This window comes from Podarcis bocagei, assembly GCF_964188305.1.
Source record: "Podarcis bocagei genome assembly, chromosome: 2".
In the NCBI taxonomy this organism is placed as follows: Eukaryota; Metazoa; Chordata; class Lepidosauria; order Squamata; family Lacertidae; genus Podarcis; species Podarcis bocagei.
In genome coordinates this window covers 46,704,504-46,727,637 of record NC_138126.1, presented here as the reverse complement: position 1 = coordinate 46,727,637, position 23,134 = coordinate 46,704,504, and the positions used below count along the sequence as shown (strand labels likewise).

Here is a 23,134-nt window from a genome sequence, read left to right as displayed (position 1 = left end):
AGGCCTTCCACCAGCTAAGGCCCCACCTGCACTATGATCTTTAAGCAATATCATGCCAATGGGAATCTTGGGAACTGTAGTTTGTTAAGGGTGCTGAGAGTTGTCAGGAGAGCTCTGCTCCCCTCACAGAGATATAATTCTCAGAGTTCTCTGGGAAGAGGGATTTCTTGTTACATTGCTCTGGAAACCGGAGCTACAATTTTCAGAGTGGTTAAACAATCCCTCTGGAAATTGTTTCCTAACAACTCTCAGCACCCTCAACAAACTACAGCTCCCAGGATTCTTTTGGGAAAGCCTTGAAGTCATACAGCAGGGCCTTAAATGTATACGGCAGATGGGGCCAAATACATTTTTACTCTGGAAGGAGGTTGACCTGCTGGACTGAGAAGTTTTAGTGGTTTAACCCCTTGTTTTAGGATGCTTTTATTACTGTATCCATTTCTGTGTAATTTTAAAGTTGCTGCAAACCACTTTGAGCTCCATTACCATAGTGGCAGGCAGGGTGGGATATTGATATATATCTTCTAAAAATAAATAAATTCTGATGTTTGATTAACATCATCATCATCATAATTTATTATTTGTACCCCGCCCATCTGGCTGGGCTTCAGCCAGTCTAGGCGGCTTCCAACAAAGATTAAAAATACATTAAAATGTCACACATTAAAAACTTCCCTGAACAGGGCTGCCTTCAGATGTCTTCTAAATGTCAGGTAGTTGTTTATCTCTTTGACATCTGATGGGAGGGCGTTGAAACATGCCCTTGAAACATGGCCCCTCCTTTTCTTGCTCTGCAGGGCCAGCCCTACCCGTACGCAAAGTGAGGTGTCTACTTCAGGCAGCTGATTGTGTTATGAAAGGACAGTAAATTAATATGGAATGTATTAGTATTTTATGTTTGCCATCAACAAGAGGAAGACGCCCTTGTAATATTTTTCTGTTTCTGGTGGCAAAATAAGTGAGACAGCTCCCTGGGAACTATGCATCTTGTCTTGCAGGATGGAGAATGCCATTTGCCGCTCCACTCTCAGGCAGCAAAAGTGTCTTCCTGGCCCAGCCCTGCTGGCATGGCTAAACACACTTGCAGTTTAGCACTAAACTGCCAAAGCAGCAGTACAGAAAGCTCCTGCCTGTCACAATCCTAACAGTTCCTCTTTGGAAGGTGGTGGTGGGGGGAACCATTGTGAATCCTTTTCTGAACACAGCTGTTTGACACTTGTGAAGCAATTAATGTCTCGAGGAATCATGGCTCCCAGACTAGCAAGCTGTGTGAGTTTTCTGTTCTCACGGCAGCCACCATTCTTTGGCCTGTCACCTCCAGCTCTTGCAATTCTCATTCTGTCATTGCTGTCATAGGAATGATCAAGAGCTGAGCTAGCCAGAATGAGGCTGCGATGCTATGTAAACCTGTCTGGAAGGAAGCCCCACTGAAATCTGTTGGACGGCTTTCACCAAACATGCGTAAGATTGCGCCACAAGAAAACGTTCAACTTGCACGTTGCAATGTTATAATCTGCCTTTCTCTCTGTCTAGGTAGGACACCTTCGGTATTGCCTTTAAAGCAAAGATTCATAACTCACATCACCTTGCAGTAAATCTAGGTGTTCCTCATCATTGAATGTGCCCCCACCAGACCCCAACTGCATGCCATATTTGCATGATGTTATCTGGAATCACAATGCAAAATAACAATGACATTCTGCCTGTAACTAGATAAGGAGGAGACAACCTGTGGCCCTCCAGAAGTTGCTGGACTACAACTCCTGTCACCCCTGAGTATTTGCCATGCTGGCCAGGGCTAATGGGAGCTGGAGTTAAACAACAGTTGGAGGGCAATGGGTTTTCCATCCCTATTGTAAAGATTGGTTTAGCCATAACACTCTTTGCTCACCCTTTTAAAATAGAAAAAGTTGGGTTGGACATATACCCCAAGCCTGGGGTAAATAAGCAATTAAAAGAAATGGAATCTTCTGTGACTACCTGACAGTTTTCAACCTAAACTGTTGAAAATCATTCCAAAATTGTTATACCACTAGGAAGTGTAAATCTGGAATAAAGCCACTGCAATTTCTTTTTGGCAGTTTGCAGTGGTGCTGAGGGAAAAAACCCACATCTGATTTTGCGTGAGAAAGCCAGGAAATTGAGCACAGACTGACAATTGACAGGATGTGTTGCAGACTGAATCTCCTTCTTGAGAGAATATCAGCAACAGATCGTGTGGAAAAGAGTTTGTGTTGATTCAATCCAAAACTGAAGGTCGAGCACAAATGCTTCATGAACTTTGGTTTTGGGAGAGATCTGTATATTTGAAATGAAAAGCTTATGCATCCAACCTAGTATGAGTCATGAACCCTTTATCATTGACTAAATCTTATTCTGCCCCATGTGGTCTGAATTATGACACCTTTGCTGAAGGATGCATGCATATAGCAATGAGGATTAAACTATATGTTAAATGAGAATGTGCATAAGTTAGCCCTATGGCCCTTTGCTCCCAGGAAAAGCCACTTTGGGATGCAAGATTGGGGGGGGGGGGCAGAAACAGCAAGGAGAATAGGCTCAGCCTTTTTTCCCCTTGCACACATTAATTCTCTGCTCCCAATCACTCACTCCCCAGATGGTTTTTCCTGTGAAAGAGGCATGCTGGGCTTCTATCTGATTATAACAAGTAGTTAGGACCTTAGCAGAAATCATGTTGATCAGGTATTCAGCAGGGAGGGGAAGCAAAAGGGACTAAATCCAGCCCCCCTGGATTTAGAGTTATGGATTTAGAGTGCCGGTGAAAAGAAACATGCTCAGGCCCCATAAAGTTCTTTATCTATTCCCATTCTCTTCCATTCCCTTTCCTTCTTTGTGAATAAAACTGTGTCATCACGTGTCAACAAAAATCCCTTGTTTGTTCCCCAAGATGCTTGAAGGGAGAATTACAATGTGCTTGCCTTAAAATGCCTATTAGTGATCCCTTCAAGAGCACCCAAAATTAATAAGGACAAATGCACATGGAGAGAGCTGTTCTTATTTTGCTAGTGCTCCTGTACATATTTGTTTGATTGCCAGAAAGAAAGGTGGGCCATTCCTAGCTTACTGATACCCAGTGGCGTAGCGTGGGGGGTGCAGGGGGGGCCGGCCGCACTGGGCGCAACATCTGGGGGTTAGGGTTAGGGGGCGCAAATCCACGGGTTAGGGGGCGCAAATTACTTGCCTTGCCCCGGGTGCTGACAACCCACGCTACGCCACTGCTGATACCTGGGGCCCCTTTTAGAATGGCTTTATATTATCACCACTTTGGGCCTGGGTGTCAAACCTGTGGCCCTCCTGATGTTACTGAACTCCAACTCAAATAATCCTCAGCCATGCTGATGGGGATGGTGTGAGCTGGAGTCCTAAAGCATCTGGAGTGCTACAGGTTCCCTACCTATGACCTCAAGGGTACTTTCCTCTTGTCCCAGTGTCTTTTCTTTAACCTACAATACGGAGAGAGAGGGGGTGAAATCTTTCACTTGGCAGAGGCAAATTGCTGGGGAAAATAAAAAGTGGCCGCCCTATCTGTTAAAAATCTGTTTGCTCTTACCCAGGACATAAATCTCATTGTTGACTACAGCTGTGCTGAAGCGGTACTTCGAGTACTTCATTGGCGGGCACTCTGTCCATTTGTCTTGGCCTGGGTCATAGCGCAACATTCTGTTGCTTAATCGATCAGGCTCATCGTCAGGAAGATCCATCTGTATGAAATATGACAGCCATATAATAATACAACATTTGGAGCCGTCCGGGCACGCCTGCATGCTATTAATCATGGAAGGCAGCTGAGCAGATAAATAACATAAACACATCAATTATAGCAGCGAAGTGATTCATACTCACTAGGCTTTAACAGCACCCATGACTTGTGGCTGGGAAATACATTGTGGAAGGCACATGAATAACGGCACATTTATATTCTGCAGTTAGGGAGCTGAGGATTTGGGTAATAACAAGCCATCTACGGACACAGCGCTGACAGAGCATAGCTCTTTTTATAAGGCTGCTGTGAAGTCTCCGGAAGAAAGTAAAAACCTCTTTATCCCCCCACCCCCCGAGATGGAATTTTAAAACGTTCCTCTTCTCCCAGGCCGTTGGTTAATTAAACAATATACTGTATATGGCTTTTTAAACTGGAGAGGGGTAATTGTTTTTGTTTGTTACTATGTTGTTATTTTTGTGTTTTTATATTGTAAACTGCCCTGTGATCCTCTGATGCAGGGCGGTATAGAAATTTAATAAATAAATTAATTTTAAGTTGTTTTTTTCGGGTTGCTCAAATGTTTCCAGAGGTGCTTTGAAGATTTGTGAATGAACACTTTGGGGGGATCATTTATTAATGCCAAAGCCATAGATAGATAGATAGATAGATAGATAGATAGATAGATGATAGATAGATGCACATTTTATTTTGCACGTAATCTGAATTTACTCAAGCACTTCCCCCTATCACTTCTATGTACTGTCTTTCTCTTTCACGCACACCCTGGTAAAAAGCCCAGCAAATGTATGGCCGGCTTCTGTACACCGTATGAACAAGAGTAACTCACAGGTTATTGCCAATCTCGGGATCCCGGGGGGGGGGGGGAGAGAAGTGAACAAAGCCTAATGGTGCTTTCTTAAGCTGATGGTGTTGATCGCTGAGAACAAGGGACGTTTCAGCAACAGGTGTGCTTTCTTCTATGGCTGACAAAGAAAAGACCTAGATAGTTTCCTGCTTGGCAGGGGGTTGGACTCGATGGCCCTTGTGGTCTCTTCCAACTCTATGATTCTATGATTCTATAGACTGTAGTTCAGGTGTGGGGAAGCTTTGGCCCTCCAGATGTTACTACACTTCCCATCAGCCCAAGATAGCATGGCCAGCGATGGTCAGGGATGATGGGAGTTGCAGTTCAGCAACATCTGGAGGGCCAAAGATTCCCCACACCTACTGTAGTTTCTCAAAAGGGTATGCTAATGTATAGGATGAATAGTTCTTGAGTTAATGTGGGGAAGTGGTTAACAAAAATAACTGTTTTTAATAAGAAAGCAAGCAAGTGAGGATGAGCTGGGAAAAATCCACTTCAAATGTCACTGCAGTTTATTCTTAGGCAAGCCACTTAGCTTTAGCCTACCATCTGCAATATAGACATAATAATACTGGACCATGTTACCAGATTATCGCAAAGAGCAATGAGATGGCGGGTGTGTTGAAAGTGGTTGTTGTCGGTATTGTTTGTTTGTTTGTTTATTACTAATTCCATAATAATTAATGCTGGTCAGCTTAATGAAAGAGGGAGCTGTGTGACCCTCAGACCCAATCATCAAGTTCATGTTTTGCTCTGGAAAAGCTGCCTTAAAGTAATTCTACTATGTCTACTTCATCTTGTGACAATTTTATTTTACTGCACTCCCACATAGCGAAAGCTGGCATTTACCACACCAGCATAGACCAACGAAATTATAATATGATGAACTCACTGTATGAAATGCATATTCAGATTGAGTATTCACCACATGAAAGCTGAAATGGTGTTATCATGCCAGGAAAATAATCTGCAAGTCAGGCCTTAGAAAAATTATAATTAAAAGATGAATTACCTCTAGATAATGTTGTTGGCCATTCTGTTGCATTGTGTGAAGGGAAAAGAAATGTCTATGCCAAAGCTTAGCAAAACCTCATAATCAATGAAGTGTCTGGACACGAAAAGGAAGTTTGACTGCACTTAGTCTGAAAGTCCATCTTAGACAATTCAGTGGGTTTCACATTAGTTAAAGAAGAGTCTATGCATGATTATTTTAAAAGAACCATTTGGGCTCTGGATTTTGAAGGGCTGGGCTGTTATTGTGAAACTGGTACTGTGTGTGTATATGTTTCATTTTTCAGTCCTGTGTTATTTGTCCCACCTGTATACATATAAGTCAGTGGATCACTGCCTTAAATCTGGAGGATTCTCCCTTCCAAGTGAAGCTTACCTGTTGCTTGTGAAAGAGGCACAAGAAAACAATAAAGAAACACACCTATGTGGGATGTCCTATCCAGACTAGGAAAATGATGGGTTCTTACTTTGAAAACATGACAAGGAGTCATTCAAAAAACCATTGGCATGTATTGTTGGGTTTTTGTATCTGAGTCCTAAAACCATACTTAAATTAAACAATCATTGTTCACTATGCAACTGACAGAAGTCATGAAAAGGCCATTGAGGCTTAATCTTGTGTAACTGTAAGATTAGGAGTTGGCATTTTTATGCAGCCTATAATTACATGAGGATTAAGCGTCTTCAAAAAATCATTGCTCAAAACCACATGTTCTTTTGTCCACCTGTATGAAAAGTGCCCATGATATTGCATCATAGGGCTGCTGGGTTGTTTATGTATGTGTGCTTAAAGGTAGGGAGGCCTGCCCGCTCAGATCAAAAGACACTACTGAGCTTTCGTAACTTTTCGAACAGCTACTTGAATTTGATTGCTTTCATCTTCCCTCCCCATTCCTTTTTCTTATTGTGTCATGCCTTTTAGATTGTAAGCAACAGAGCAACGGCTGTCTTGTTTTGTTTTTAATCTTGGTACAGGACTTGGTAAACATTTAGACACTTTATCAATTATGTTAATATCAGAGTATTGTGAGGTAAATAAAGCACCTAAACAACATTCCAATGATTTTCACAGCTAATAGGTAAAACAATAAAAGTTACATTGAACAGAACAGGACGGGACATGAATATTTGCGCACATGAAATGTATGCTCGGTCCCTGCTCCTGCCAACCTAGCAGTTCGAAAGCAAGTCAAAGTGCAAGTAGATAAATAGGGAAGGTAAACGGCGTTTCCGTGCACTGCTCTGATTCGCCAGAAGCGGCTTAGTCATGCTGGCCACATGACCTGGAAGCTGTACGCCAGCGCCCTCAGCCAATAAAGCGAGATGAGCGCCGCAATCCCAGAGTCGGTCACGACTGGACCTAATGGTCAGGGGTCCCTTTACCTTTAATCTTACTGGGGTTACATCCACGCTGTATATTTAAAGCATATTGGACCACTTTAGCAGTCATGATTTCCCCCAAAGAATCCTGACAACTTTAGTACCTATACCCATCACAGAGGTACAATTACCAGCACACTTAAACTCCAGTTCCCAGGATTCTGTGGTGGTGGGGAAGCCAAGCCTGTTCAGGTGGTATAAGGGTACTTTAAATGTATGGCATGGATGTGGACCTGCACCACAGGAACAAACAATATAGGCAAGTATGTTTTCATGTGTTTTCCCACATTCTGTGCTTTCGGATTTCCAATATATCTGTCAAATATCCTCCATGGGAAACCAACTAATCTACTACTTTAAAAGGTTAGCTGAACAACGGGGAGTAATAAATGAATCATCAGCAATTTGCTGAGATAAAAGTTAGTCATGAATTGCAATTAGCCTCTTGCAGCATGCAAGGTCAGCATTAAGAAGGCCCTGGGCTCACATGTGAACACATGAGAAGAATCCTGCTGCATATAGACCCATCTAGGTCTTCTTCCTGTTTCTTACAGTGTTGGTCAGCCAGACGTTTTTAAAAAGCCCAGAGGGTTCACCACATCCTCTCTCCACTCTCAAAAGCCTCTCGTAAGCTGTTTGGTGAAGCTCCAAGCAGCCAGCTGACAAAAGCCACCTTTGCATTCTCCCAGCCAGATCCCGTGCATGTGATAGCCTGTCCACTTTCCTTCTCTCTGCACCCTGCTCCTTGGCTCACGGCAGCTGCCTGAAACAGCCTTGCTCAGTTTCCAGTTCCAATTTCCCTCCCTCCATCATCCTGACTAGAGTGATATTCCAGATCTCTTTGCTCTTCCCAGACACAGCTCACACTCCACCCCTTGTGTATCCTGCTCCCCTTGTCTTACCCATCTGGTACTTGGGCCAGCCTTTCTCGTGGCCAGAGTGAGATAGCCCATCCACAAGTGGCAGACCTTGAGGTCCTGTTTCAGGAGCAGCAAGTTCTAAATGACATCATGCGCATTGCGTTTTTACTGCAGGGAGTGGGCACTGTTTGGATTGTGTTTCTCAAACAAGGAAATGCCTAATTCATTTCTGCACTTGGGTGCTACAGTTGAAAGAGCAGTAAGAATCACTGTTCCTTAACCTTGTGGAGGAAATTAGGCTAATAAGTACACATAGGATTGCAAGCTGGGAAAGGTTATTCTGCCACAATGCATAAGCATCTTATGAAACCAGTGAGCGGGAAGGACGACTGACAGCAGGAGAGTGTGATGGGATGGTGGGGGCAGAGTCAAAGCAGCAGACAGGTGAAAGGTGTCTGTGGAGAATGACAACCGAAGACACGGTTGAAAGTAAGGCTGTGTGTGCATTACTGGCTTAAAATGCAGTTAGGTTATCCTTTTTTTCCCCAACTCGGTTTGGAGAAAAATGCACTTATTTCATAAGAAATGTCAGGACAGATACAGAACACACATGAATTGTGGCTAATGATATATGCATACCGCTTCTCAAACCAGCAGTGAGAGCACACTGGATGAAGTAAACAAGAGTGTGTACATGTTCGGACTTCCGGGTTAGCGCCTGCGGCAATGGCGGATTTCCTCTGATCGGGAGGAATCCGCTCCGTGGAAATCAGGGTCTGGACCGCCACAGCGAGGCGGAGACCCACTAAAAACCATAGGCGGGAGAAGCCTGTGGATGTGGGATTCGGCTGGCACCTTTTGCGCCTCCCCTACTCGCGGGGAAACCCAGTTTTGGGGATCCGGAGCGACGTGGGGTGAGCGGCGCGGTGCTTCGATTCGACTGCTTTTTTCACGGAGTGAAGCCGCATTGCTGTTTCCGGAGAGCACTGACTTTTCCTGTGGACAATTGGACTCTAAACAACTACCCGTGAGTAGAACGGAAAATTGGATCTCTAAACTTCTTAATTTGGTATCGAAACGGGAAGGTTTCAAACACGAAGTCCGCCTTCCTCTTTTGTAAATAGATTGAAGCAAAGACGTTGCAAGCTAAAGCCTGGAAAGTCTTTTGTAAAGGATTAAATCTCCATCGGTTAAAATTACTAAACCCCCCTTGGAAGCAGGAGAAGAGGGGGGAAATTCTAGATCGTTTAAACCTGCAGGAGAGAGAGTGAAGAAAGATAAATCACCACCGTTTCGAACCTGGGAACGGGCTGCCAGTAAGATTGATGTTTTGGGAAAGTTCATTGACTGAATAAAATGTATGTTGACAGATAGTTAAACAAGAGAAAGATATTGTTTCCATTGTTTCCTTTTGCATTTAAAAAGGAGCAAAAAAAGTAACTGAAAATCAAAACTAATTCTGTCGCTGGATCTACGTTTAAATGGATGGATACAAATAGAAATTGTTTCCCCTAGAGGGAGCTTTTGAAACTGTTGCAGGAGTGGAGCTGGGTAATTTTCCAGCTGCAGAGATTAAAGAGCGTGAGAATCAGAGTCTGACCTTGGACAAGAATGTTGACAGAAGAAGCCTTAGTGATTGCATTTTGCAAGACAAGTGCTTTATTGGAACAGCTTCATGAGAAGATAGATGTGATGATTACTAAAATTGACAATTTGGGACAAAAAATGACTGAGTTGGGACAAAAAGGGAATACCTATACAGAAATTACTCAGGAATTGACCCAGGAATCTGTTTTGACATGGCAAGCTGTGGAGAAGACGAAGGAGAAAGTTGTTGTTGAACCTCAAGTAATTCAAGTGGAGAGAGCCTCGGCCTCACAGAGGCAAGTTGATGAACATAAGCTGTTGCCCTTTATGGTCGAATATAGAGAAAGCCAGATTTGGTGGGATGGAGCCCTGCTTGGATTGGAGAAGGAAAGTTGGATAGATCCTCCTATGCAGGGATGCTCTGGCCTTTGGGATCTGGATTTGGGTCAGGGGGAGATTGGCGCTCTGAAATATCTTTTGGACTTTAGTTCGGACTATGGAGAATGGGCTGACCTGTCGAGAAGGAATAAAGACATTGCTAGGTTGGAGTTTCCCCGAGATCTACTCCTCAGTGCCAAAGGAAGGAAATTAAGAACAAGATCAGCAGAAGATAAAGTAAAGTGCATGTATAAATATGAAGAAGATCTGCAGAAGGGACATGGAAGAGAGTTAAGAGCCTCGGACAGAAGGTCACCAGGTTGATGGACCATATGGTATTGATAGAAAGGACTGACAGAATCCGAGACCAGGGAGAAGAGAGGGTGGAAGAAGATTGGGGGGAAAAGTTTTTTTTTTTTAAATTATTTAGAGAAATGTTGCAAAATTATTGAGTGTTAGAAAAATGTTGGAATGAAATTATATGGCTTTAGTAGAAGTGTTATAAGGAGTTAAGTATAAATATGTTTTAGGGTTTTAATGGTAAGATAAGGTTAAAATAAATTAAGATAATTAAATGACAGAAAACGGTGAAAGATGGAAAGGATTTGCTGAAATAATTAATAACTAGAACACAAAAAGGGAGGTGTGAGGAGGTCGATGAAACAAGTTAATGAAAGATAGAGATATGGAAATATTGGACGTGTTTTTAACTGTATGTATTGTGTCTTTTGCTTTTTTATATGTATTGTAATTGTTTATTTTTTCTCTTTCTCTTTTACTTTTTTCTTTAATTCTTAAACTTTTAATAAATATTATTTTTTTAAAAAAAGAGTGTGTACATGTTCTTAGAGGAGTGGAGGCACAGGGAATATGTACAGGCCTGCATAACAAGCACAGGCAGTATGGGTGGAAGAGTACACCATAAATGCTAGAAGGCTCTGCGATATTCCTCACCTGCGGTGTCCAACCTCCCATGACGTACAGCCTGTTTTTCACGGTTACTGCAGCATGGCAGGCCAAGGGCACTGGGAGGGGAGCCAAGGCCCTCCAGTTTTCTTGCTCCATTGAGTACTTCCCCACACAGTTTGTGATATGGTATTGGTTTTTCAGTTTCATCTGACCTCCTGTGATATATAGGTCATTATGAATGGTGCCTAGAGCATAGAGCTCACGAAACTCTGCAGTACACAGACTTTGCCAAGAGTGATTCCCCCGACTGTTGTACCTGTAAAAAAGAAGAAGAAGCTAATATTAGAATTGTCAGGGCAACAGGTCAAATCGGAAACATTTATACCTAATCCCTCTCTTTATGTGTCATTTTATTTTCCAACAATGACAAGCAATGCAATTCTAAACATGTACATTTGGGAAGAATGGCAAGATAGAAATTTAATAATGATAATATTATGATGATGATGATGATGTATGCTCAGAAGGAAGTACTATTGAGCTCAATGTGTCTTTCTCCCGAGTACGTAAGTGGGAATAGGATTGCAGCCAAAATGTGCCAAAACAACTTCATACCTTGCCACACTTCCACCCCAAAATGATTGCAATATATATGCCACATGTTTGTGTTGGGTTTATACAGCGGGTGGGTGGGTGTGAATCTGTGGCTCTCAAGTTTGAGGTGCTGCTACTGGAACACAGAGCCCTATTGCAGGTTGGAACCAGGATGCCTAAAAGTGTCTCATCCTTTATATACCAACCTGACCACTGCACTCTGTCTGAGAGGGCATCCTGCATACCCCCTCTTATCAGGAGGTCCATATCTGATAAGACAGGTCACCCATTCTGCCCAATGTCAGAATAAGTTCTTAGCAAGGCAGCAGCTATCTTGCAGAATTCCCTCCCACAACATCTGGAGGGCATCAGAGTAGGGAAGGCCAGTGGAGAACACACTGACTATTAGGAGGGTGTGGGAATATCAGCGGGAAGGAAAGTTTTCTGTCAGGAAAATTCTTCTGTCTTCTATCCTGTTTTTTTAAGAGGTAGAAAACAGAATGAGCAGTGTGTATACCTAGCCTAACTGAGATTACTTCAGAATAATTCCTCTTGATTTTGTTGGGATTTATGCCCAACCTCAGTTTCCCTTAAAACATCGTGAAGACTTTCAGTAGTAATGATACTATTGAGTAAACAAGAATAAGAGCACTAAACTTGCCTGTGATTCAACAGGGATTAAACCATTGCAAGAGGAGGAGGAAAAAAACAATAACTAGTAGCCTATGGAATTATTTGTGGCACATAGAGGGCACTCTAGCCATTGTTATCAATGAATTGGGCTACGAAATAAAAGATTTAGTCCACAGCCTGTAGAAATTCCACTCGAGTGACTGTTGATTTGTATTTATATTGTACATAGTGTACTAAATATACTGCAGGAGTCAAGGGGAACTCTGTAGAAGCCTGTGTCTTGGCAACAACATAGCCACCCAAAGCAGATACTTTATGGTAGTACAGTATAATAAATAAACTGGTATTGGTGAATTAAATAAAATAAAAATAAAACTTATCAGATGCCACCAGTATAAGTCAGATGAAGAATTATAATTGTCCGAAATCTTTCATAAATTCAGTTACATATGGTATCTTTTTAATCAGCACTGTTATGAAATAATGGATCTGAAGTTAAAGCCCAAGAAAGAGGCTGTTAGTTTGCCAGCCTCTGAAGTTAGGCAGAATACCAGAAGATCAGAGAAGAGGTTTAGGCCACACATCATTAAATAGGCATTGGGGTGAGTGTTGTAGCCCTTAAACCTTAACCATGCACACATGATAATTTGAAGTTCATGATGGGGTGCTAGTTGTATTTAGTTTCTTCTTGTCAGAGGATACAAACCTATAAATTTCAATTTTCTTGGTCTTTTGCCTAGACATTTTGGCAGCGCTTGCCTCCCCGGCCACAATGATATCATTATTCTCAGTAACCACACCAGTGCATACGCATCCCAAGCCTTCTCCATATTTCGGAGAGGAAATGAAGTACGTCTTTTGTGTAACAGGAGCATAACAGAAACTGGCATCGCCGTAGTTGCCGTGTCTTGATCTGATGCCCTGCGAGTTATTGCCAATGCAAAGCAGAAGGGTAGTGGTCTCCATGCCATAGCGAAGAGTGAGAGAAGGTTGGTTGGTTTTCTTGATAGTTTCTAATGCTCTCTCAATCATCTCACTACACAGTGCATTACTGAGAAGCACTGTGTTTCTTTTCCGAGCTTCGACCAGGAACGAAGGGCTTACAAGCGCTAGCCTGACTTGCTTCAGGAGCTCAGAGAGGTGATCTGCTCGCAATTTCCTGCTGTGGTTAACCCATCTGAGGACTAAATCCAAGACGCTCTCTTCCCTGGACACATTCAGGTCATCTGATCTTATCAGATTTAGCAACTGCTGCATTTCAACCTCCAGTATTTCTTCGTGCAGGCTCACCTCTGCAAAGTGCAGGTACAAATACCTCCTGGCTTGATCGGACAGCTCTTCGGCCCCAATGTGCTTGGCAAAGTAATGGATTCCCACGCAGTTGGAAGCATCCATGTGCTCCATCATGTATGCCTGACACATGCTGGAAACGTCATCCATCTGCATGAAAAATGCAGTGGTGGCCACACCCTGAACATTGGAATTAGTGAGGTGCAGCTCAGCTGTGTACATGTAGTGGAGAAGTATGGACACACTCTCTGCTGACATGTCATGCAGCTCTACTTCTTTCTGTGTGCATTCAATCAGGCCGCAGGTAAACATTGCTTTGAAGTAGGGGCTGAAAGCAGACAGCATCAGTTTGTGGCAAGGGAACTTTTCACCTTCAGCCACCAAAACCACATCAATCATTTCCGATAAATCTTTCATACTTTTTATTTGATCCAGTAAATTCAAGCTATGCCGCTGCTTCCTTTTACCCTCGGACTTGTAATCCATGCTAAACATTTGGGTGTTGTTAAGATCTTCTCTTGTACTTGCTTGAGGTTTGAAAGATATGCTATTGGCATATCTAATAGCTTTGAAAGTGAAGTTCCTTCAATATGATGTTCCTGGAAGGGAGAAGGAGAAACATGTAATTTTCTTATGTGAACAAATCTTCAAATTGTCTGACAATCAACTTTTACTGTTACAGCCTAAAGGCAGTAAATATTTTGAGAAGATGAATTTGCAATATATAATTATTATTATTTTTGCAAATTTAGGATTTTCAATTTCTGGTTGAACAACAACAAAAATCCAGTGTTTTTCCACTCCAGATTTTGAGGATTGAACAATTTGCACCAGGAGCTGGTTTCATTTATGTCCTTTGTCAGTGACAAGATCCTGAATAATGCATTACTATAGCAATATTTGAACAAATATGCAGAATATTCATAGTGTGAATGTTAAGAATTCATGAGAATATTGAGACCCAGTATATAAATCTGGATTCTAATGGATAAATTCTGCAGTCTCCATCCATCAAAACCCATGCATTTTTGTAAACCATTCACTAATTCATACATCTATGCCTACTTAAAAACACATTCTTTTTCCTATTTAGTTTCCAAATCCATTGCAGATTTCGGCAAGGAAACATTGGTGCAGAAACCTTGACTGGGCATTAACTGATGCTGCAACTTTGCTCTGACATGCAGTGTCCAATATAAATTGTTGTGGGCGAAAACTCAGCTAATGGAAGTGTTTTGATTCTGCAGCCTATGGGAAACAATGCACAAGCTCTTCGCTGTAATCACAAGTAAAGGCTGAGTGCTTCTATACTCACAAGTCCAAATCCTTGTATTAGGCTGGGGTGGAGAATCTGTCCTGCAACTCCAATAATCACTGAGCATTAATTGTACCATGTTTTTAGGTTTCTTAATGTCTAAAAATGCCTTTAGATGTTTTTGTTAATTAAATGAGATTTTATTTTGAATATTTTTATCACTTTGGTGTTTGCTGTCCCGCACACCTTTGGGAGGAAGGTTAGGATATACATTTAATTGTTGTTACTGTATTAATGTAAGGTTACCAGATTTTTTTCCAAAGAATCCGGGGACACTTTTTTAACAAAAAAAAGAAGAATATTTTTTAAAGTTATTTAAAAAAATATTAAGAAGTAATATCTTCTCTTTTGTGGTCTCCTCTGTCGCGCAGCCTTCCTTTGGGCCCCAACCTGCTCTCTTGGAGCACTAGCCACTGTGGAGTAGGCTCAGGTTGGGCCTGGGATCGGCCATGTGTCCTTGCCCTTCCGGTGCTCTCCTACTTCTCATCCTCAGTGGCGCAGCAAGGTCGGGGCTCCCCTCTTTTTTCTCCTTCCTCTTTCTCTCTCTTCCTTCTCCTCCTCTCCTCCTTCTCCCTGCGTTGGTCCCGGAGCGTCGCTGGGCTCTTGCTCCTGGCTCGATTTGGGTCCTGGGGGGGGGCAGCCGTTCCCCCAGTTGACGCGGCAGGTGCCCCCAGTTCCCCCTCGGCAGTGGCGGTGGCAGCAGCAGTCTCAGCAGCCTGGAGCCAGCCTGGTAGTGCAGTTGGCTCTGGCTGGCTTCAGGAGCTGCTCGCTGCCGTGGCATCCACCATTTTGCCTCACCAGAAGTCCCCATATGATGTGTCTTGTGCCGTTGAACCAATCACGCAACATTCATTCCCTACTAATAAATCTACAACATTTAAAATATAAATCCAGGGACATTAAATGAAATCCGGGGACATTCCGGGGACAGATTTGTAAATCCAGGGACTGTGCCCGGGAAAAGGGGACGTCTGGTAACCATATATTAATGATACTGATGTTTGCTGGGGCTGATGGAAATTCAGCACATTCTGGAGGAACACAGCTTCCCAAAAGAAAGCGCCTTGCTCTAGTTTAGCTCTCTTCTTCAATAATAAAAGAGGAGGGTAGCTAGATTTTGTTCAAAGAACAGTTCCTGGAGACAAATTGCCAAAGAGCTATTAATACATGAAAATAAGACTCCCACTGAAGTAACATTTTGATAATATTTTGCATTAGACATCCTGGATTGAGGGAGCTTCCTAGGTAGAGCTGAGAATTCAACAGCTCATAGGGGGGAATAAAGAGAAGGGAAGACAGGAAAGAACAAATTTTTCTTCATCATCTGATGGTTATGGACTAATATAACAGCACATCTAATAACGAGGAGAGAATTACAAGGCTGGATTGGGGACCTATAAACCATACTATTTTGGACATGAAGGTTGCCATGGGAGACAAAATGCTGGCAAAGATGTAAGATCACGGTCCTGAGCAAAACCTAATTCTCTCACATAATGAGAACAGCACAGTTGTCACTTTTTCATACATGCATCCCAAAATGCTCTTGGTTAACTTGCCAAAAGGAAATGGCCCACCCTGTTCAGTCAGACTAATTCCCAAATGGGTGTGCATACAGTTGTTGAAGCCATAAGAGGATAGCATGCTTCTCCCAGGTGTGTGATTTCTATATTCTCATGTAATTAGATTTCTCTCTCTTTTTGATCTTGGTTACATAAGATAGAAAGCATTTTGGGAGGGAGAGGAAGAACCATGCTAGCCCCATATTGGCGAAAGGACATGCTGGAAAAAGAAAAACTGAGAAAGAAAGCTAGGAATGAGACCTGTAGAAAACAGCTTGCCCTCTTCCTTCTGAATTCTCACCTTGCAATCAAACCCCTTTAAAGCACATGGTCTCCCTCAAAGAATCATGGGAACTGTAGTTTGTTAAGGGTGCTGTGAACTCTGAGGGGGTTAAAGTAACCCGTTCCCAGGATTCTTTCGGGGAAGCCAGGACTGTTAAATTGTTAAAGATGTGCTTTAAACGTATGGTGTGGGTATGACTCCTGAGAAAGAAGTTCAATTTCTTAAAGTTTGGTTCAGACCCCGAGATCTGTTAACTCTAGCTATAAACCACAAATATGGAAGACTTACTAGAATGTATCTCATAAAATTAAGTCAAGAAACTTAAATTTTATGAGATAACAGGGATCAAGCATAATTTTGGGAAGGCCAGTTCAAAGTTGTGACTCGAGCCTGCTCCCACAAATACCTGAAGTTTTTTCTCTGTCCATGGCCCTGAGTGGAGGAGACTTTAACCAAGGAAGTGTGGAATAGCAAGAAACAGTTATGATTTGTTCTTCTTCAAAACTATATTACAAACATGTGCCTAGACCTGGGGTTTATTAGGACCCTCAAATCTCAGTCCAATGTATTTTGCTCCTCAAATACTGCTCCCCCACAACTAGGGAGCGCACACACACAGGCTGGGAGCTTCAATGGTGCCCCTCTGGAGGCTTCACCCAGGGCAGAAAACCTAGCTAGCCCTCTGAAGCTATGGCGCTGCCCTCACCACAATAAGATCCCAACTGATCTGATTTCCTAGAATATATATTGAGCATAGATAGGGGGTGGGGTTCTAAGCAGTGCATGCTCAGTGGACCCTAATATAGTGGTACCTCTGGTTAGGAATTTAATTCGTTCCGGAGGTCCGTTCTTAACCTGAAACTGTTCTTAACTGGAGGTAAAGGTAAAGGGACCCCTGACCATTAGGTCCAGTCGTGGACAACTCTGGGGTTGCGGCGCTCATCTCGCTTTATTGGCTGAGGGAGCCGGCGTACAGCTTCCGGGTCATGTGGCCAGCATAACTAAGCCACTTCTGGCAAACCAGAGCAGCACACGGAAACGCCTTTTACCTTCCCGCCAGAGCGGTACCTATTTATCTACTTGCACTTTGATGTGCTTTTGAACTGCTAGGTTGGCAGGAGCTGGGACCGAGCAACGGGAGCTCACCCCATCACAGGGATTCGAAACGCCGACCTTCTGATTGGCAAGCCCTAGGCTCTGTGGTTTAGACCACAGCGCCACCCTAACCTGCGGTACCACTTTAGCTAACGGGGCCTCCCGCTGCCACTGTTCTCATCCTGAAGTAAAGTTCTTAACCTGAGGTACTACTTCCAGGTTAGTGGAGTCTGTAACCTGAAGCGTTTGTAACCCGAGGTACCACTGTAGGTGCAGCAGGGTTGTGCTGCTTGTAACAACCCATGAGGTATTTCCTGTGAGTTTGCTACAGCTAAGGAGTGGAGGAAAATGCTTCACTATCTGCAAATACGTTGGTTCTCTGGGTTTGCACTAAATTTGCTCCAGTTTTTTGTTGTTTTTTTTTAAATCAATACAGAGATAGTTTCTTTATGTACTGATGCAGTTTGGTACCTGAATGAAATATAGAAATCCTTCTCTGTGTCTAATGAATAGCACAATACAATAATGAACAGTAAAATGTAATATGGTATGGCTTTCAGTTTTAACTCCCTGCTTCGTTGTAACACCATCATTTCCCTAATATGCTAATTGCTAAGGCTTGAAAGGCTTAAAAAACCTTGCTTTACTGTGTATAATACAAACACTTGAAATACCACATTTAAAGAAAAGAAAGAAAGAAGGCTACATTCTCCCTTTTTATTACTTTTATTGGTTACCCTTTGTGTCCTGACAATGTTAATTTCGTTTTCCTTCCAGTAAATCTGCTTTAAATTTAGTAATTATTAGGGTAGTTAACACAGCATGCTTTCCCATTCTTTAACAAAACCCCTAGCAGTTGTGCTTTGGCAACACTTTATACATCTGCTCTCCAGGACTACTGTTATGAAATACCCCAAAACATTGTGCAGAAATAAGGCGGCAATACAGGTGACTCTCAACTTATGCGGGGGTGACATTCTGGGGATAGTGTGTAAAGTCAAAATTGTGTATAGTCAATGGCAAGTGGGATTGTCAAAGTATTTTCTTCCCCAGACGCCTGCCCTGTTTTTGTCTCCTTTCTGCCCTCTTTAATTCCCCACCCACTTTCTTGCCAAGCACATAAGCTGAATGCACACATGTTAAATGCATATATAAGTTGTGAGTTACCTGTATTATATCTGTATTATTACTTGGGAGTGGGTCCCACTGAATTCAATGGGGCTTACTCAGCGCTTTTTTCTGGGGGGTACTCAGGGGTGCACAGTACCTACACCTCCCTCCCAGGTTAAGGGCCATAGCTGTGGAGTCAAAGAGGAAGTTTGGCTCTGTGATCTCTGCTCCAGACAAGACTAGTTCCTAGTCTGTTGTCCACCTCACACTCTAATGGCATAACCTCCAACTAGGAAAGGAGAAGTGGTCTGTCGCCTTTTAGAAGCATCACTAACTAGTAGTTTCTGTGGCGATGAGTCATATGGACTCTAGTTCTGCACAGTGGTACTTAACAGTCTTGGCTAGGGCCATTAACTTAATGAAGAGACTATTTTGACCACTTTAGTAGGCCCCCTCTCATCTTGCAGATATAAAACCACAGGTTTGGAGGAGATCGAAAGATGACACCCAGACTACCCCATGCTACAAGAAGACATTTTGGTCATCTCTAGTATAAATAACAAGTTGATTCACAGCATAAAGACACCTGACATTTCCAGTGTCCCTGTTAGCTAAGGGACTCACAAGTCATATGTGGCAACTGTATGTTCCATCATACAACGTACAGTGAAACACTGGCACTACACAACTTTTGTCACTGGCTCCTGTGAAGGGGCAGTTTTCAGCCTCTTAATTTCCTTCAGTGGTATGAAAACTCTTATTTACTCGGCTGTGTACACACAATAAATTTAAAGCACTTTATCCCCCCTCCCCCAAATAAGCCAGAGAACTGTGGTTCACAGAGCTGCAAAATCCTAGTCCCCAGGATTTTGAAGGTAATGTGTATTAAATGTGTACACATTAAAGTAATGTGTATTATATGTGCATGGTGTGTACTTTGCATTCCCTTCTTGCTGGCAGTGTTTGACCAATATGTGTAACCTTAAGCAATTCTGTCAGACTCAGGTACTCTACACCCAAATTAGAACTCCCATATCAGCAATAGAGCAATTATGCATCTAAGTTTGTATTGTGATCTCACAGGGCACAATAATATACTCAATCTGAGTCTGTAACTCCATGGCTGTAGCTGATAAATCATCTGCAAATCTTTTCTGTGAAAACATTTCTCTAGAAATTGGTGTTGATTTCAGTTTCTAGGCTTTCTGTAGTTGCCTTGTTTGATGTCTGTAGCCCTGGAGCCTAATAGTTTAATGCTCCTTCAGTCTCATTCAGGCACAGATATTCTAATCTTGACTTCAGTTTCAGGCAGTCTCATGCAATCTCAATGGCAGTTCTGTATAATTTATCATGCATTTGATGTACAATATGGCTTCATATTGAAGTACTGCAAAGAAAACTTGTTGAATGGCTGCCATTGTCTGCCATGCTAGATTCAAAGTGTTCCCATATGCTGGCACCCTCATCTCTGTAGAACGCAGTTAAATTTTTCCTTTTGTTTCTCAAGGCCTAGTTTAGGCCCGTATTCCCATCACAAATATAACCACATCACTTCCCTGCCACCTAAAGCTCAGCCTTGCCACCACATTTGTATCCATTTCCAAAAGAGGCATATTTACCTTTTTCTCTCGGCATTTCTGTAATTTCTGTTACTTCTGGGTTTTTCCTGCTTTGGGGGACCGGGTGGGAGGAGTAGAGAGGTACAGACAGAGAGGAGGAAAAGCAATCCTCCTTTTGCCTGGTGCACATACCAGAGTCACATGTGGATGGAATGAAAGCCAGAAGATATAAATAGGCTTGGCTCAATATTATTTGACTTGGCACTTTGAGAGAACTGTATTAATGTCACATCGCGGGGGCACATTGGGACTTGGTGAGACAACTCACCACCTGGCATTTGTGCTTCCCCTGTATAAATTGACATGTAGCTATAAAAATAAAATGGTGAACCAATTTTAAGAGAACTGGGACTTGGAGCTGGACTTTATTAACTGGGGCAAGACAGCCTTGCTTTTGCTATACTGGTGGGGAAGGACTGTGGTGGCCATGTGCTCAACTTTACAGAGGACAATCCTCTATTTGTGCTCATGCCTCACTCTCTTCACATTGGCCTAGTTTGCATGTCAAAGCATGGCTTAGCGTGAACATGCAGGCTCCCAGAGAGGAGCTAAGCCAATGTCTGGTTTAGTGTATTGTCCAAATCCAGACCCATGGTTTAGCTCTCTGCAGGCTAACCATGAGCTGTCCTTAAGGCACAGCAACAAAAATAACTGGGGAGGAGCAAAGGAACCTGAACACATTCACACAAAGATATGGTTTGATTTAGCATGATATAGAAACCAGTCCATACACAAAGGTTGTGTAGACGCTGCACGTTTAAAGTGTGCCACCCCTAAGAATCCTGGGAATTGCAGTTTGTTAAGGGGGATGAGAATTGTAGCTCTGTGAGGCATAAACTGCAATTCCCAGCATTCTGGCAGGGTGTGTGTGTGTGTGCGCGCGCGCTTTAAATGTTTTTGAATGTATGGTGTGTAGGAGAAACTGTGCTATGACATTAAGAACTCTGCCAGGGCGTTGCATAAAGCTTTGTTTAATAAACCTGTTGTTACTAACTTCAGTGAGGAGCCTTAGTAAAGGTTCCACAGACAATGGCAGCTTCCCTCCCAGCTGCTTTGCTTATGTAACTTTGTACTGACCACAGTACAAAGTGGTGTCTTCAGAATAAGAAAATGTTGGCATGGGGATCAATTTATGACTGAAGATTAAAGAGCTATTCTTAACTGAAGATTAAGCTTTAAAGATCAGCTCTGAGTAAGAAGGAAATCTGAAAAGTTCTTTAGACTTGTGGAATTAGCTATGCAGACATGAAATTTAATTTTTCTCCCTTAGTTCTCAGAGGTTCAGATCAAGAAGACATCCAATGAGATTAAGGAGCCAAATGCAGGAAGAGGTTTTAATTTACACCATCCAGATCACTTTTGTTGTACCACTGAAAAGGACTTTCCATATCTAAATTTTGACCTATTTTTAACTAGCAATTTAAAAAATAATATAGAATGAGGTACTTACACTTTTTCTTTAAAAGGATAAGCAATTCTCATAATATTGAAACATATACTTTTCTTCCTTTTAACATTGATTCACCGTAAACATTTCTCAGAACTGAAATCCGTTTCTTTATCAAAATTTACCATTCTAACTAGGCTTGTTATCTTAACGGACTCTCAATAACTCTTCAGTTGTTTTAGCTCACTGTGTGTCTTGTGTTTTCCTTTTACACAAACAGAAATGAGGGAACGAAAAGGAAAAGAGAAAATATTTGCAGATTTGTCTTTCCTCATGCCAAACTTATATGCCTTATTTCATTTTTAAAATACCTGTATTTTTTAAAATAAATAAATAAAAGTTAAGTACCTTTTTTCTTCCTAGAAACTGGATTGATTGATTGATTGATTGATTGATTGATTGATTTGTTTGTTTGTTTGTTTGTTTGCTTGCTTGCTTGCTAGAAACTAGAAACAACCAAGACTGGGAAATTTAGAGTACCCGTGTTTAAAGAAGTATTTTTGGCACACTCAAGGGCTTATGCCAGGCTTCCTCAAACTGTTAATGAACCAGTGCTTACATTCTTACTTTACTCAATATATTTGCTTAATCATGCTTCCTTTGGGTGTGAGATGTATTTGGAGATGCTCTTGGAAAGTCTGGGATCATGCTCAGGCATGCTGAGACTTGGTAGTTGGTTGGACCCTAAATTTTCAGATCCAACACTTGGCTCATTTCAGATACAACATATGTTCCATTAAAAGTTCTCTTTGAAAAGATACAAGATCACCTTCAGGCATTTTGGGAGCTAATGGATGGACACTGAGTTTTCACATCCAATTTTGTCATTGCTTCAGAAGCAATTTGCAATTTAACACTGTCTCAAAACAAACATAACTGATCTGTAGAAAACACAACCTGAAGAAAGAGACAATGCACATACTTTTGTAAACAAAGAAAATCTTTAATAAAAATTATTTTAAAAAACTTATGGAAAACAGCCTAGACTCAGAAAAAGAATCCTGGGAACTGTAGCTTGTTAAGGGGGCTGGGAATTGTTGTCCAGATTCTTTGGGGAAAGTAAACTGCTTTACATATATGGTGATTACATAACCACAAAAATGTATATTGTGCTGCTAATTACTCTTGCTAAGTGAGAAGAAAGCTTCGAATTTCCACAGTAATATTCTTAAAGGTTTGCAAGCATTCTTAACTCAGTTCTCTCCAGTGCTAGTCATTTCTTACCAGGACAGTGTTTCTAGGGTCTTCAAAGATTTGAGACCCGTGAGCACGTAGTACAGTAGCATAAAATTTGCAAATGGTAACCAATGAAGTTGCAGGCCCACTTTACTCCCTTTGGAAATCGGCTATGCACCTCTCAACATTTACAAACTATGCAATATGGGCAGGTTTCAGCCACATTTTCACCATTGCTGAAGGTTTGTCATCTTTATATTATGCAGATGTTGCCTTAGCAGACGAAAAGTCCCGCT

General features: G+C 42.1%; 1 protein-coding gene across 2 annotated transcripts in view; it reads right to left on the bottom strand.

Annotated features, from left to right (window-relative positions):
• Positions 1-20,432, bottom strand: part of KBTBD12 (kelch repeat and BTB domain containing 12) — a 58,445-nt gene extending 38,013 nt beyond the window's left edge. Inside the window, exons 1-4 of one of the 2 annotated variants that reach the window (XM_081184172.1) lie at positions 20,216-20,432; positions 12,648-13,830; positions 10,760-11,030; positions 3,572-3,722 (exon numbers count right to left, since the gene is read on the bottom strand). In XM_081184172.1, the coding sequence (XP_081040298.1) occupies positions 3,572-3,722; positions 10,760-11,030; positions 12,648-13,726 (1,501 nt within the window). In that variant the 5' untranslated portion in view covers positions 13,727-13,830; positions 20,216-20,432. The remainder of the gene's footprint in view (positions 1-3,571; positions 3,723-10,759; positions 11,031-12,647; positions 13,831-20,215) is intronic. The other variant, XM_081184171.1, reaches the window with a different exon arrangement.
• Between the last annotated feature and the right edge of the window lie 2,702 nt (positions 20,433-23,134).